This window comes from Chrysemys picta, chromosome 9 (genome assembly GCF_011386835.1).
Source record: "Chrysemys picta bellii isolate R12L10 chromosome 9, ASM1138683v2, whole genome shotgun sequence".
Taxonomy (NCBI): Eukaryota; Metazoa; Chordata; order Testudines; family Emydidae; genus Chrysemys; species Chrysemys picta.
Window position 1 is genome coordinate 57,111,335 of NC_088799.1, and position 16,087 is coordinate 57,127,421.

Here is a 16,087-nt window from a genome sequence, read left to right on the forward strand (position 1 = left end):
CAGAAAGACTTACAGGTAAAACAGAGCTATCTGCAGTCAATTGTCCTGGTTAATGGGAGTCATCAAGATTCCAAACCACTATTAATGGCCCACACTTTGCAAAATTACAATAGGCCCTCAGAGTTATATTTCATATTTCTAGTTTCAGATACAAGAGTGGTACATTTATACAAATAGGATGATAACACTCAGTAGATTATAAGCTTTGTAATGATACCTTACAAGAGATCTTTTGCATAAGGCATATTCCAGTTACATTAGCATATTTTCATAACATTATATAGAGTGCAACTTCACATACATAATCTCCGTCCAGGTCACAAAATCATATACTTTGGTTAGCACCCTTGTTAGCATACTTAGCAGAGAGGCCAGGCACTAGGTGGGCCATAGAGCCTAAACTACCCTGTCTCACCATCAGAGTGGTCCCTTTGGGTTGGGAGTGAGGCACATTGGTGCCCGAGCAGGGAAAGCTTGTGCTCTGCTGCTCCTCATGCAGTATGTGCCCTGAGCATAAAGGGAAAATTAAGTCTGTGGTGATGACACTTTGCTGCCTTTCACTAGCACAGCGCTCACTTTTAAGAAAATGTCTATTGATATTTAATTGGCAAGGGATGACAATGTTGTCAGTAAAGAGGCACCTGGTAAGTTGCTCAGCAGAACTGTGACCCAATTAGAATTTTTGGATGCTCTGCACTGATGATTAATGGTTCCGCTCCTACATGTGACTATCAAGTAATGATTCCTCCCTCCCTCTCTTCTCCAGTGACAGCTTGGTTGATTTGTCTGACATAAGGAGAGCAAGCTACCTGCACAGCAGCACCTCCCAGAGGTAGGAAAATTCATTGCGCTGGGGTGATTTCAAGGGGATGTTATACAGCAGGGATCGGCAACCTTTGGCACGTGGCTCACCAGGGTAAGCACCCTGGCGGGCCGGTTTGTTTACCTGCTGTGTCCGCAGGTTCGGCTGATTGCGGCTCCCACTGGCCGCGGTTCGCCGCTCCAGGCCAATGGGGGCTGTGGGAAGCGGCGCGGGCTGAGCGGTGAACCACAGCCAGTGGAAGCCATGATCGGCCGAACCTGCGGACGCGGCAGGTAAACAAACGGCCTGGCCGCCAGGGTGCTTACCCAGGCGAGCCGTGTGCCAAAGGTTGCCGATCCCTGTTATACAGAAACATTCTTTAAGGCTTTACTGTATATGATCTTTTATATCATATGTAGGTGTTCAGTAAAATAATGTCCTTTTCTTTGGCTTCCTGGTAATGAAGCTTAGAACTGTCCAAGGAGACTAAAGAGCATCAGCCATAGTTACTGGGGGTGGTATTAAAACAGTGCTTCCTGCTGCCATGCTGCTTTGGAGTAAATACATAGGAATCTTTGCCCTTGAACTCTGGCAATCCTGCTACACCACGGATGCTTCTGTATCGGCTCTTGGCATGGCCAAGACATATGGATAGATGTCCACTTTTGTACTGCATGGTAGTGCTGGTGTTAGATCTAAGATTGCCTTTGCTCCTACTCAGAGTCAGGAACTGTTTGTGTTATTGAGGTGTGGTGATGTTGTGATTCGAGTCCTTTCCTCTCCAACCCCACAGGTCATGTGAAGGTGTCTGCACTTACTGTGGCCATGAGATCCGAGACTGTCCTAAGATAATGATAGAACATCTCAACGTTTACTGCCATGAATACTGCTTTAGGGTAAGGGACATTATTATGTAATGGAACTGGAGGGGACTTGTGGCTGGGAAAGTGATCATAAGGCAATATTTGTTTAAAAGCAGATTAAAAGCAGATTAAAAGAGAGCTTGGTCCATCTTGGAGTAGGAAGTCATGTGGCCACAGATTTTGGAAGTGCTCACAAAAATTATCTTGGGCCATTGTATAAACTAATTATTGAGCTAGAAGATCCCTTTGTTATCATGTTGATTGAACTGATTTTATAATCCAGTGAAATTAAACAGCAAATTGACCATACAAACAGTGATTTTCAGGCATCGGATGGCTCAGAGGGTTTGTAATAGTAGATCACTATTTCATATCCAATAGTGACTGAAACTTGTTGCTATCTAGTGGGTAAGGTGAATTTAGCTAGTGGCCTTAGTTCACAGTTGACTATTGTCTGCATTAAAAAGTCGACTACACAATTAGCATTCCAAGCAGAGAAGCTGAGTTTTGGATGTGTTATGGAGACTGACATTCCCTCTCTTCCTGAAGTTGATATACATTCCTCAAGGTTGATGCACACTGAGGTGATGAGGTGTATATGGGGAGCTTGCTGTGATATGGCTTGTGCTTACCTGTTCTTTACAGAAGCAGAGGTTTTTAGACTTCAGGGCCATTAATCCAGCACCTTTCACCAGCTTTAAATTCACTTAAAAATTACAGAGATTGCCACTAATTTCTCAATCCTCTTCCTATATATGCTTCTAAATAGGGCTCTGGTAACCATCCAACTCCCTGTTTTTATTTCCACAGTGTGGGATTTGCCATAAGGCAATGGGAGACCTCCTGGATAAAATATTCATTCATCGTGACATTGTCCACTGTGACCAGTGCTATGAGAAGCTCTTCTAGGTGAGTGCCACTTTTTCCAGGGTTAGCATGACTGGGGGTAGATCTACACTTACCCGGTAGTTCGGCGGCAAGCAAATCGAACTTCTGGGTTCGACTTATCGCGTCTTGTCTGGACGAGATAAGTTGAACCCGGAAGTGCTCGCCGTCAACTGCGGTACTCCAGCTCGGCGAGAGGAGTACGCGAAGTCGACGGGGGAGCCTGCCTGCCGCATCTGGACCGAGGTAAGTTCGAACTAAAGTACTTCGAACTTCAGCTATGTTATTCACGTAGCTGAAGTTGCGTACCTTAGTTCGAATTGGGGGGTTAGTGTAGACCTGCCCTGGATGGACACTAGCTCATGGAGAACATAAAGGATGGTGAACACTAACACTCGTAGATATAGGGTGGCCAACAATTCTGTGCATCTCATCTGCACAAGAATCTTCCTGTGTACCTATAATGGAAGGCACTGAGACCCCAACCATTACATTGTTACTCCAAATCCCTGACCTACAGAAATGTATTGCTAGTCCAGAGGATCTGCATTACCGGGCCATCCTCTCCTGGACATACTTGCTAATAATGAAGAAATCTTGATTTTAGTTGGTCAAATCAAGCAGAAACCTGGCTTGATTAGTGAATGAAGTAGCAGTTACACATGGTTAGTGTCTTCTTCAGTATCAGCTGGATACAATATTCCTCCTCATTTCCTGTACTAACCTGTGGTTGGGGCAGCAAGTTATACACACTCGTGGTGCCTGGGCTCCACCAATATTTAGGGCCCGGCTCCACCAATGTTTGGGGCCAGGTCTCTCGCCCGGCCCCGCCTGCCACCCCCATGCGCCTCCCCCGACCCCTACTTGCTGTCCCTGCTCACCTCCCCGGGGCCCCAGAGCCTGCAGCTCACACTGACTCTGCTCTGCCGGCTCCCAGCATCAACTGCTGCCGCAGGGTCCTAGTGCCCACCCTCCATCCACTAATGGCAGGGCAGGCTGCCCTTACCCTGCCCTTCTGCCATAGCCCTGAGCCTCTCCAACGCCCCAAACCCCTCAACCCCAGTCCCAGCCAGAGCCGTCACCCCCCGTACCCTAATTCTCTGCCCCAGCCCTGAGCCCCCTCCTGCATCATGAACCCCTCATCCCCAGCCAGAGCCCTCATCCCCCTGCACCCTAATTCTCTGTCCCAGCCCCGAGCCCCCTCCTGCATCATGAACCCCTCATCCTCAGCCCCACAGCCCTGACCCCTGCACCCCCCATCCCCAAACTCCCTCCCAGAGCGTGCCCCCCCTTCACACACACACCCCTCCTGCCCCCAAACTCCCTCCCAGAGCCTGCACCCCTCACCCCCTCCTATGCCCCCACCCCCAGCCCAGAGCCTGCACCCAAACTCCATCCCAGAGCCTGCACCCCTCACCCCCTCCTGCACACCTACCCCCTGCCCCAGCCCAGAGCCTGCACCCAAACTCCATTCAAGAGCCTGACCCCTCACCCCCACCTGCATCCCCACCACTTGCCCCAGCCCACAGCCTACACCCAAACTCCATCCCAGAGCCTGCACCCCTCACCCCCTTCTGCACCCCCACCCCCTGCCCCAGCCCGGAGCCTGCACCCAGCATCCAAACTCCATCCCAGAGCCTGCACCCCAGACCCCCTTCCCCACCCAAACTCCATCCCAGAGCCTGCATCCTGCACCCCTCCTGCCCCTAATCCCTAGCCCAGGGCCTGCACCCCAGACCTCCTCCCCCCACCCAAACTCCCTTCCAGAGCCTTAGGCAGGTGGGGGATGGAATTGGGGGGCAAAGTTGGGGGGGGGGGTTCTGGGTACCACCAAAATTTCTATAAACCTGCCACCCATGCCTGTGGTGTAGTGTTGCTGTGCATTGTTAAGCAGATGCCACATTCCAGCCTAGATGTGGCAGCATTGCAGTGGTGGGTGAAGTGATTCCTGCTTGTGAAGATTTTTGGGGGTCAAAAGCAGTATGAAAAGTCTAAATTTAAGATACTATACTATATTTTTTGCCAACCTAAAAGGAACTAGATTTATTTTTTAATTTTCTTTTGTTTGGTAGCTAGCTTGAAATAAAAGGCACAAACATAAGATAAAATGCGTGGCCTCTGCCATTGCAATGAGATCAGAAATGGTTCTCTCTTTCTGATGATATATACACATGCTTCACTGTACACGACTGCTTTATTGTCACTTTTGATTAGATAAGACTAGCTAAGCTTTTGCATCCCACTCCTTCTATGCTTATATCTGCTCCAGTGGCCTCTGTAATGCCATTTTCTGTGCAGCACCCAGTTCTTGCACTCAGCTTCTCCTTTTTGCTCTTAGATCTTGAAGAACTGAAGGAGCCAACCAGTTGGAAGACTTCAGCAGTGTATATGGGAATGTATCCAGCAGTGCCTGACTGGCTAAGATACCAGATTTCATGCTACCCCTTTCCTGGAGTTATTTCCCTCTCACCATCTCATCACAATGAATGAGTTTAACATCCACTAGTTTATTTTGTTAACAGCACACAAGACAAGTGCCAACATTAAGGAGAAAAGGGAGTGTCCTCTGCAAAAGAGAAGTGGCCTGATTTTTGAAAGGCGCTGAGCACCTCCAGCTACCATTAACTTCAGTGGGATTTGTGAGTGTTTAGCACCCTGGAAATCAGGCAGAAACTTCTCTCTGAGGCTGATATGTTAGGATTCTCTTTTATCTTTCCTTTTCTTTGATTTTTACAATCGGAGTGCATCTTGGTCTGCATCTGGTTACATCAATCAGGCTGCCTATAGGTACTAATGGTGTGAAAGGCCAAGCTTAGGGCCTTGGGAGCTTATCCAATGCAAGCTGAATCTAGCTGTAAGAGAAGCTTCATTCCCATATTCTGATGATAAATGACAATTGCTTTCCCCTTGCCTGCAATGGATTTTCTGAAGAACTTGCAGACTGACTTTGCCTTAATTGTGTGTGAGCTTCAATTTCCCTTTTCTTCCTACTCTCCAGTGGATTCCTTCAGCAGCACGCATGTCTGCTACATGTTTTGGAGAGCTTGCACATTTTTTCACTTGGAATGCTAGTTTAACTTTGTGTGGGGTGACTCTGATTGCCTTACACAAAATGCCCAGTGAGTATTCAATTCTACTGTCCCTCATTACATGGAATATCTCTCATCTAAGATCTAAATTGACTTCTCTATAAATGCCTGTTGTTATCCCACTTCTATAATTACTGTAAATTATTTACAGCACAAATGCTGAAGTATAAAACTTAGGTTGTAACAAATGTACATAGCTAAAAATATAGCTCTTGAGTAATTTTTAGCTCTCACATTCAGCCTTTGTTAAGGCTGAGAGTTATGCTACTGAGATTGTTGGTCACCTTGGAGCTAAAATATAGCTCCAAGTATTCATCACTCATATTGGACACCTCAAAATTGAGGCACTCAATCACTGCTCACTTTTGAAAATCTTGGTGTGAAGTACCTTGGGAATCACTGGAAGAGCAGCTGGGACAAGGTAGATGTGTTTGGGGCACTATTTTTGTTGCAAAACTCCTGTTGCAAGGCTGGCTCTCCCACAGTCCAAGGGGATTATTTAAAATCCCACAACACAACACTCTATTATAGGTGCTCCTTCTGCAGAAGATACACACAGCTAATTGTTAACTAATTCCATAGGTTCCTGTTTGGTGTTTGATATGATCTTGCAAAGCATTGCGGAATAGGCTTCAGTTCATTATAATTTTTTTGCTTCATCGTTGTTGGTTGCTGTGTTTCTCTGTAGCATTTGTTTAACCTCTATGTACAATTCTAATAAACACCAATTTACTTACCTGTGTCACAATGTAAACATGTTCTTATTGCCAACTGGAGTCATTTGGTTTGATAGACTGTGTGATTTTTTTTCCTGATGACCTAAGAATATTAGCATCACATACTTTCTGAAGGTTCAGGCTTTAGGAAAAAGGTGGAGTGGTGAGAATTAGGGGCAAAGTATTCAAAGGAGAAGGTAGGATTTAAATGCCATAAAGCCTTGCATATAGCTCAAGGCTGGATCAGCTACTGCCCTCCAAACCAGCCGCTGCTGGGCATGAGAGGGGAATCTAAATTAGAAGCTCCTGCTCCAGTCATTCCAAGAATGTGAGGGATTCTCTATTTGAAAAATTCTCCAGCATTTAGAAATGAGCACAAGTGAGTCTGTCTCGTGTGATGTTCTCGGTGGGGCTCCCTCAGACACTACTTATTTGCTCTCTGGAGAGTTCCCTGGGACCAGGGTTAATCAATTATTTTTTGCCAAGGTCCACATTTCTTGGTCAAGGTATAGTCAAGGTCCAGACTTCAGAGAAAGTAATAATAAATAACGATAATGATGATAAGTAAATAAAAAGATTTCGGGGTCTGTACAAAAGTGTCTGGTGGTCTGGATTTGGCCCACAGATTACCCCTGCCTGGGACAATTATAGAATCATAGATATGTGGGGCAGGAAGGGGCTTTGAAAAGCCATCCAGTCCAGCCCCTGTACTGAAGCAGGACCAAGCATGCTTCTGTGGTCCTGGAAGATTTCCATGAAATGATGCTTATGTGTAGAGTTGCTCAGAATTTTCCAACTTTTTCCCCAAAGACATTTTAAATCAAATATTCAAATTACCTTAGTCCATCCCGTGCTTAGCTGCACATTGGGCTACCCACATTTGCTATCCTTGCCTGTCAACTGCCCTTCAAATCTTCCCAAATTTTTTGATAACAATACAATGTCAGCAATTTTCACCAAAAAAATTTCAGTTTTCCAGTCAGCCCTGTAGCTGGTGGAAATTTTATTTTTTTTAAAAATGCATCGACATTTTTTTTAAAAACAGTATAAAAAGTCAAAAAAGAAGCATTTTTTAAACTGTTTTTTCAGTTAACTCTACTCGTGTTCCCAGGAGTGTTCCCTCAGATGTGACTTCTGCATTTTTGGGGACATTCTAATTAGCAGGATAGTGCTTTTCAGCAGTGTGTGCTCTTCCTGGGAGTGGTTTCTAAATACCTGTTGCATGTGTTGTATTGACACATTGAGAGTTGCTCTAAATTCTCACCAAATAGCCTTTTGCCAAAAAACATAGAGACACTATGTTCCAAAAGTGATGTTGCATACAGGGCTTTGGAGCGGAGCCCAGAGCTGGAACGCGGAGCAGTGGAGCTGCAGGTTTTTGCCTGGAGCTGGAGTGGAGCCAGAGCACAGAAAATCTTGACTGCTCCACTGCTCCAGTTTTTTTTTTTTTTTTTCATTTTCAATCCAAAATGAATGATATTTAGCAAGAAAGTCCTAAAGGTGCCAAAAAATTTCAGATTGTATATCAATTGATATTAAAATCTACTTTACCACTTTACGTAATATGTCACAGTTATTCTCACTTCGGCCGAAATCAGGATTTAATGTACAGATACAAAATTACAGATATGTTTTATTAAAGAATCAGATAATTATCAGACATCCGGCAACATTGCAGACTGCTCCCACCCTCATGCCAAGGTTAGGCGAGTACGTACTCGCGTAGATTAGTTAGATAGTTAGATTAGCATGGGTTGATACTTTTGTAAGGGTTGATCAACAAGACGTGCTGAGTGCTGAGATTACAGAAAAGTGTGAGCAAGATGCAACATTTAAGATATCACAAACAGGTATATTGCAAAAAAAAATGTTTTTGTTTATTGATATATTAAGATATCGCAAGAGATATTAACCACTTAAGCTCATTACTCACACAGGCTCCCGTTAACGGTACATTTGTTCATTTGTACGTGCTCCCGTATCACCCTAGCGGACTTATTTTATATGTCATCTGTTCAACGGTCTTTTGGTAGCGTTGTTTGTAATTTTAAATTTACTGAAAAAATCGCATGCAGCAGGCATATAAATGTACAGTAAACATTTTTGCATAAATTAGGAGTGATTTTTGTGATATATCCAGAGTGATTGGAAAATGTCCAACACAACTTTGGGTGTGAATCCTTAGGTCATTTTAAGAAAAAATGTTTCTGTGAACATGTGTCCTAAAATTCTTCCTAAGGGAGCTACAGTCCCTTCAAGGAAGTGATAAAAAGTTAATTTCTGATTAATATCTCAAAAACGCTTTAATATAAAGTCTGTGTCTTAGTGTTAGTATGTGCTACTAATGACATTATCCAAAATTATTTAAACCATAGGCATCCCGAACTGGCAGATGGTCATTTTTATTTCATATTTCAAGAAAGGCTTGTTGTCGACTGCCCCTGGCTATGAGCGGTAATACTATGTTCCATAATAAGTTAATAATTTTGGGTTATTATTAATTATTACGTTTAAAATTTATGGTTCCAAAGTTGAAAAATAAGTAATAAGTAAAGTTTGTATCATTCTAAGCATCTAAGCAGATTAAAATTTTTAAACAGTTTCCTCGGAAACGGTTAATTATACAAAATAAGAATACCATTTGAATGCATGTTTTAGCATTAAATCATATTGCAGGATCGTATCTGTTAAATAGTCGAAGATTTAAAAAATGTTAAATAAAATTGGACCAGTCCCCCCAGTTCATGATGCCTGTAGTTTGCATCATTTTATTTGAATGATGTTGTATGATAGAACGTTGGAAATAAACTTTAACGGGAAAGCGGATTCAAATTGCAAGCACAGTCCTTTTAGTAAAGAGACAAATTTTCAGAAATATGTTTTTCCTTCATCAGGCTGGAAACATTATATAAGATAGAACCTGTTGTTTGCTCTATCTTGTATAATCTATTCAGGCTGATGAAGCAAAAACATATTTCTGAAAATTTGCTCTCTTTACTAAAAGGACTGTGCTTGCAATTTGAATCCGCTTTCCCATTAAAGTTTATTTTCAACCTTGTAATGTGTAGCTTCGTTACTTCCCAACAATTAATGTTATAGAACAGTGATAGCACGTACTAACACTATGGCACATACGGAATTTCATTGTTATATCTATATTAAAGCATTTTTGAGATATTAATTAAAAACTTGGAAAATATTTTAAATATTTTACTGCAAAATTTCATAAGAAAAACTAACTTGTAATTTATAAATAAAAATTGATATTAATTATGTATATTAAAAATACTTCTTACTTCATTAAAACGACAAGAAACATGTTAAAATATTAAAATATACTTTAATAATAATTTTGTGTAAAAAGAAAATGCGATCATTTTTGTCCAGAAAATCCAAAATAAATTCGGAGTACCTTAAGTGGTTAAGATATCACAAGCAGGTACATTATTAAAAAATGTAATGTTTTGTTCATTGCTTTTCGAAGATCATAACAAGAAACATTTGGATGCGGTAGCAGCACAAGAAGATTTGGCCATGGCTTCAACAAAAAAATCAAATCTGCCCCCCATGATTGATAGCCAATTTACGGAAAAGGATCTCAATGACGTCTTTACTTTTGAATTTGAAAAGCCCAAATTTTGGCTTTTGGGAAAAGCAAAGAAGAAATCGGCAACGTGCAAGGTGGAAAAGGAAGTGAATGGCGAGCTCAAACCATGTAGCTTCAAGACAAGTGAAGCAAGTATCATGAAAAGGAACCTTTGGTAGCATGAAAAATGTAAACATCCTGAAAACTATGCGTCTCTGGTTACAAAAAAGGACCAAGAAGATGAGGCAAAATAAAAAGCTGACGCGGCTAAACGACGTTCATCTGGCTCTTTGAAAACTCCTGGAGAAAAGATTTTTTGCGGAGCTTCATCTGAAAAGAAACCCAAAATAGAGCAAACAAAACTTGACTCATATTTGAAGTCCTCAAAGGTTATAGTCACGATGGATGCCAATACTTTCCGTGAAGGGCTGATGGAAATGGTTTGCTTGAGTTCAACACCGCTCACTACCTTCAGGCTAAAGAACAAAGGATTCCAAAAAATTGCAGGTGAAATGGGTCGGCAGCTTGGTGTTTCGACGGGGCACGATGTGGTTTGTCATTTAGTTGTCAGCACAGCTGAATCTGGTCGCGAAGAGCTCAAGAAAGCTTTGGAGCAAAGATTGTGCTACCTGAAAATGGATGCGGCAACCCATGGAAACAGAAATTTCCTTGCAATCAATGCTCAGTACTACGAAGAAGGAAAAGATAAAGCTGTGGTAAAAACCTTGGACATAATCGACACTGAAGGGCATCACAATTCTTCGTACATGAAAAGTCAAGTAAAAGCTATTTTAGAAAAATTTGGGATCAGTGAAATGCAAGTGCTGAGCATCTGCGTTGACAATGCAGCAAACATGATGTGTGCTGTCAAAAATTTCAGTGAGGACAATGAAACCATTTCTACCTCTGAGAACAGGGATGTGAACAAAACTGAAGCTATTTTGCCTGATGAAGGAACTAAAGGAATGGATGAAATCAAACTCAACATGGATGCTGCTGCGCAGTGGATTAATGACACTAGCCTCATACTTCCAACACGGCTTCAAGAGGACGACTCAAAAGTCCAACTGATGAGGTGTGGTATTCACACTCTTCAGTTGGCAATCTGGGATGGACTGAACAAAGAACATGCGAAGAAATTTCTGGCAAAAATTCGACAAGTCGTTGTCAAACTACGAACCCCAAGTATTCAAAGTGTTCTGCTTGATCTACATGGGGTAACTCAATCATTGGATACTGTGACTCACTGGGGTTCAACATTTGCGATGATTAATCGGCTTCTCGTTTTTCAATCTTACTGTGAACAAGCTGCTGGAACAAGAGAACTCAAGTTAACAAAAGCTGAATGGGACGAAGTGAAGAACCCGCGAGACCTCTTGGCAAAGCCAAACCAAACAACCATGAATCTTCAAGCTGTCGATGTAACCCTGGGAGTTTTAATGAAGGAATGGTGAAAACTGTCAAAATTCTTGCAAGAAAATGGTGGACAAATTGCAGAAGAAATTCTATCCTCCATGCAGAAACGTGAAGAGAAGCTTTTTGACAATATTCATTTCCTTGCTGGAGTTTATGTTGACCCACAGTATTGGATTCTTCTGACCTCAAGGGAAATACCAAAGGCAAAGGAAGGGCTCCTTAATATTGCTTGACGACTCAAAAAACAAAATCTATTGCTACATTTGAACTCGGTGAAAGAGGTTGAAGAAAACAAAACACAACAAAAGGAGTTATCAACAATCGAATTTGTAGTTTCGGAAAGTTCACATCCTTCAGAAATAGCAGGCTGTTCTCAAACTTCCGTCTCCACTCTGAATTTGTTCGAGGGTCCATCCCTGAGATGTCTTCAACCATCGCAGGGAAATGGAGATAATTCAAGCATCAGAAGATGATAACTTCTAAAAGAAATTGGATAAACAAGAAAGACGCTGGTGAGTTTTTGGGATTCATAATTTTAATGAAGCATTATTCGAGAGAAACTTTTGGGAAGCTTGTGAGGCAATGGAGTCTATTGGGAGGCTAAAAGTTAAGTCTGTTTTTGAGGCGATTCACAGCTACCCACACCGCATTCAGGCTGCCTGTAGAATTGCTTCGAGCTTGCCAACAACTCAAGCTAGTGTAGAGAAGTGCTTCTGAAACTATCTGATGTGGCGGACCGGCAATTTTTTTCCAATGTGCCAGGGATGGTACCATATTTGTGCCACATTATTATCGTATTCGCATAGGCATGTAGCACATCTCGATGGTAACTGCCGGTGGGGCGGGAAGTGGGGTAAGCGTGTGCTCGCATGTCTCATGCAAAACATGCTGTAGAGCTATGGCATAATTATCAATATTATAATATGTGCTTCTGAAAACATAATATTATTTAATATTGTCTGTGGATCAGTGGCGTAGCCAGGTTCTAACATCAGGGGGAGTGAACACATAAAAAAAGGCGCCACCCATTTTGGAAGGCTAAAAATGCCCCGGATGAGATTAATTAAAAAAAACTGTCCACACAGCAGCCAGGTCATTTTGAAAACAAATTCAAAATGTCAGAATTTTGGAAATTCTGAGTTTTCACTAGCTCCAGGTGAAATTCTTCACAGAAAAATAAATTCCCCAAAAAATCTCTATTCAGAAACATCCCAATATTTTGCTTGGGCGTCTTTTCAGTGAACAGAAACATTTTAATTTTGGTTTGTATAGTCAAAATGAAATATTTCATTTTCAGTCAACAATCTTTGTGTCCAACTGAGCAGCCATCGCGCTTCAAGGAAGTTATAATTCCAGTTCCTTCATGCTGCCTTTCTCCTTTACGTGCCTTACTCCCCAGTTACACTGTAACTACCATGATGCACCACAGTCTCTTCCTGTGACTGAGCCACCACAGTGCATCGTAAGACTCCCATCAGGCATGGACCATGGCAAGATATGTAACTGGCAAAAAAGTTAACAACCTTCTTCCTAAACAGAGATTAATGTTATTTTTGGCCACTGCTACTATCTAAATATCCAGATCAAGATTCCCCAGGTTGTAAACATGAATAACAAAAGGTAGTCATAGTCCTTCAGGTAAAAGAACTGCTGTAAATCTCGCCACTTCTTCTGGCTGATTCCCCCAGACTACCATAGTATTTCTTATTCAAATTAAGAATAAGCCAGCTAATTCACATCTAAGTACCCATCTCTGTTAGAGACTGAGAGGGCTCACCTCATGTACGATATACGTCACATAAAATGAAGATGCAGAACTGTGTATCATCTGCATACTAAAGGCTCAACATCCCACTAATGGTGATATATACCCTGAACTAGAACGGTGAGAGAATAGAACCACCTCGAACCCAGCATGAGAATTCCCTCAGTGTAGATGAACATTTGCCACAAAGCTGTCTCTTTGACAGGCTAGAATGGAGCTACTTAAGAGACACTCCTTATGTCCCTGCACCAGTCCTCAACCTGTCAGCAAATGGTGTCTTAAGCTGGTAACATATATAAAAGAATTAGAATGGGCATCTGAAGCCAGATCCTCAGATGATGTGAACTGGTGTAGCTCTATTGACTTCAGTGCAGCTACACTGATTTACACCAGCTGAGTATTTGGCCCATTATTTTAAACCATTCTTAGAAGGACATCAAACATTCACACCAATGTAGCCTGTGTGTCACATCCAAGCCTAAAAACAGATTGACAGTGACCAAGGAAATCTTTGGACTCTGGATTTGTCAGAGTTGTCCTTTCCACATAACCTTTCCAATTATATTCCCAAGAAAAGGGAGATTAGAGACAGAAGATAATAGGCTGAATTCTGAGAATCAAGGTTTCTTCAGCAAGGGCCAACCAAAGGAAGGGATTGACCGTCTACTCAAAAAACAGACTCAGTACTTCCCTGCTTGATCTTACCAGCCTGGCAGGACATGGGTCAAGTCTGCAACTCATAGCTCAGAGCTCCCCAAGCACCTCTAGCTCCTCCATGAATAACAGAAGCTTATGGTCAAACAGGCAAGATTCACATTTGTCTGTACCAGACATGACTTTGCCTCCACAGAGATCATAAGTCTGGTCAGATTCCAATTACTCTTTTCAATAAAGAAAATAGACAGCTCCTCACAACAAGACACATTCAACTCTTTCTGAACAAAGTTCAAGTTAGTTCAAGTTTGTGAACCCCAAGTTCCGTAAGGCTATTCACCAACCTTCACGGGACAGGGACTCAGCAGTGTACTCTGGGATTAGCACTCTCTGGCTAAGTACTCCTTGTGGGACAGCTCAGACATCAGACCACTCCCGTTTCACCAAAACGGAGATGCTGATGTATTTATCTTTCTCCTCAGGGGATGGAATGGTGCAGTTCACTATTTTATCCCCCTAGATTCAACTGCTGCTTTTGCTTACTTCAACCCCTGGTTAATTTGATCCTCCATCTAATTCTATCAGCACCTCAGGAGCTCAGTCATTTATGTTAACAGGAAGACAACTTCCACCCTTTCTTTTGATCAATGCCGATCCCTTCAGGAAGCTATTACAGGATAATTTGATCATTGGCCGTAAAAAAAGCAGCCATTTAAGTGCTGAAGGCCAGATTCTGTTCTCAGTGACACTAGTGAAAATTTGGAGTATCCCCGCTGTCAAATTCTTTTGTGGCATATCTGGGCACAGCTACATTGGCTTCAGTGGTTTTGCACAGCTGAACACAAGATCAGAATCCAGCCCTAAGACTGAACCGTAATTCTGCAGTTAAAGAAGAAAGAGATCAAGGAAGCCCCTGAAAATAAAAGACAACAGAACATGACTAACAGGCATTGGAGTCTGGAGGACATTCCCCAGTAGGTCAGGACTTTTTGAAAGTAGAGCCCTGTAGTGAGGCGGCCTGGCTCCCAGCCGCCCCAGAGAGGGACGAGCCCCTCTGGATGCCAAAGTGGGCAGAGCCACTGGAGCCTGCGCCTGCCCCCCAAAGGTCAAAGCGCAGGACAGGAAGTATAAAAGCCCCACCCCAGGGCTCAGAAGCTGCCTCGCCACTGGAGAAGCCAGACGCTGGGGGCCTTGCTCCCGCTGGGGAGACTCCTGCAGCCTGTGACCGACCCAAGGACTGGCCATACCAGTCAAGGCCGGATGACGACCAGACCCCAGAGAAGCTGTTAAGCCTACCAGTGAGAAGCAGCCCAGAGGAGCTGCCAAGCCTACCGCTCACTGAGTACCCTGAGGAGCCCATGGTGCTTGATTCAGTGGAGGACACCGGCCAGACGCAGGTACTGCTAGTGGGGGAGGTAGGAACTAGTCCGGGGACAGCCGACCCTAGTCTGGCTGCAGCACACCCAGAGCCGATGTCAGTGTGTTGCGGCCAGGATCCCCACTGACACAGCAGCAGGCTGCCTGCCGCTGATAGGGCCCCGGGCTGGGACGCAGTGGAGTGGGTGGGCCTGCGTCCCCCCTGCCACCCCACTTACGGGTGGCAGTCTCCTCCTCGCCCAGACGCTCAGAACCAGGAGCCTGGGGTTTTGTTCCTGAACTATTTGCTCAGCCCCTGCCTGAGGGTCTGAGTTCCTGTTTGTTTGCTGCCCTGCCCTGACCCAGGGCCTGGGCCTGATGGTGAACTATTTTGCTCAGCCCTTGCCTGAGGGCCTGAGCTCCAGACTGTGTGTTGCCCCGCCCTGACCCAGGGCTTGGGCCTGATATTGAATTCTTTGGTCAGCCCCTGCCTGAGGCCTGAGCTCTAGACTGTTTGTTTACCGCCCTGCGCTGACCCAGGGCCTGGGCTAGTTCCGGAACTATTTGCTCAGCCCCTGCCCGAGGGCCTGAGCCCTTGACTGTTTCCTGCCTCACCCGGCTAATTCCCCAACTCAGCGGACCTCAGTAGTGAGGTGGCCTGGCTCCCAGCCGCCCCAGAGAGGGGCGACCCCAACCGAACCCTTCTACAAGCCCGTTTTGGTGCTCTGCAGTATTGTCTTTAACTTTCTGGGGTTGACATGAGCAGCCTACCCTATTCGATGAAAGGCCTGATCCTGCAAGATGCTGAGGGAGTAGGAAGTGAGAGTTGCTAGCAGTCTGTTCCAAGATACCCCCGACTCACTGATCCAAAGCCAGTAAAGTCAAGGGGAGTCTTTCAGCTGACCTCAGCGGGCTTTGAGACTCAAACCCTATAATGATGGACTGAGCAGGATCA

At 43.9% G+C, this 16,087-nt stretch overlaps 1 protein-coding gene across 2 annotated transcripts in view; it reads left to right on the top strand.

Annotated features, from left to right (window-relative positions):
- ZNF185 (zinc finger protein 185 with LIM domain) overlaps positions 1-6,381 on the top strand; it is a 103,621-nt gene extending 97,240 nt beyond the window's left edge. For both annotated transcript variants that reach the window (XM_065556254.1, XM_065556255.1), the window contains exons 25-28: positions 767-832; positions 1,596-1,698; positions 2,476-2,574; positions 4,889-6,381. In XM_065556254.1, the coding sequence (XP_065412326.1) occupies positions 767-832; positions 1,596-1,698; positions 2,476-2,574 (268 nt within the window). In that variant the 3' untranslated portion in view covers positions 4,889-6,381. The remainder of the gene's footprint in view (positions 1-766; positions 833-1,595; positions 1,699-2,475; positions 2,575-4,888) is intronic.
- The last annotated feature ends 9,706 nt before the right edge of the window (positions 6,382-16,087 follow it).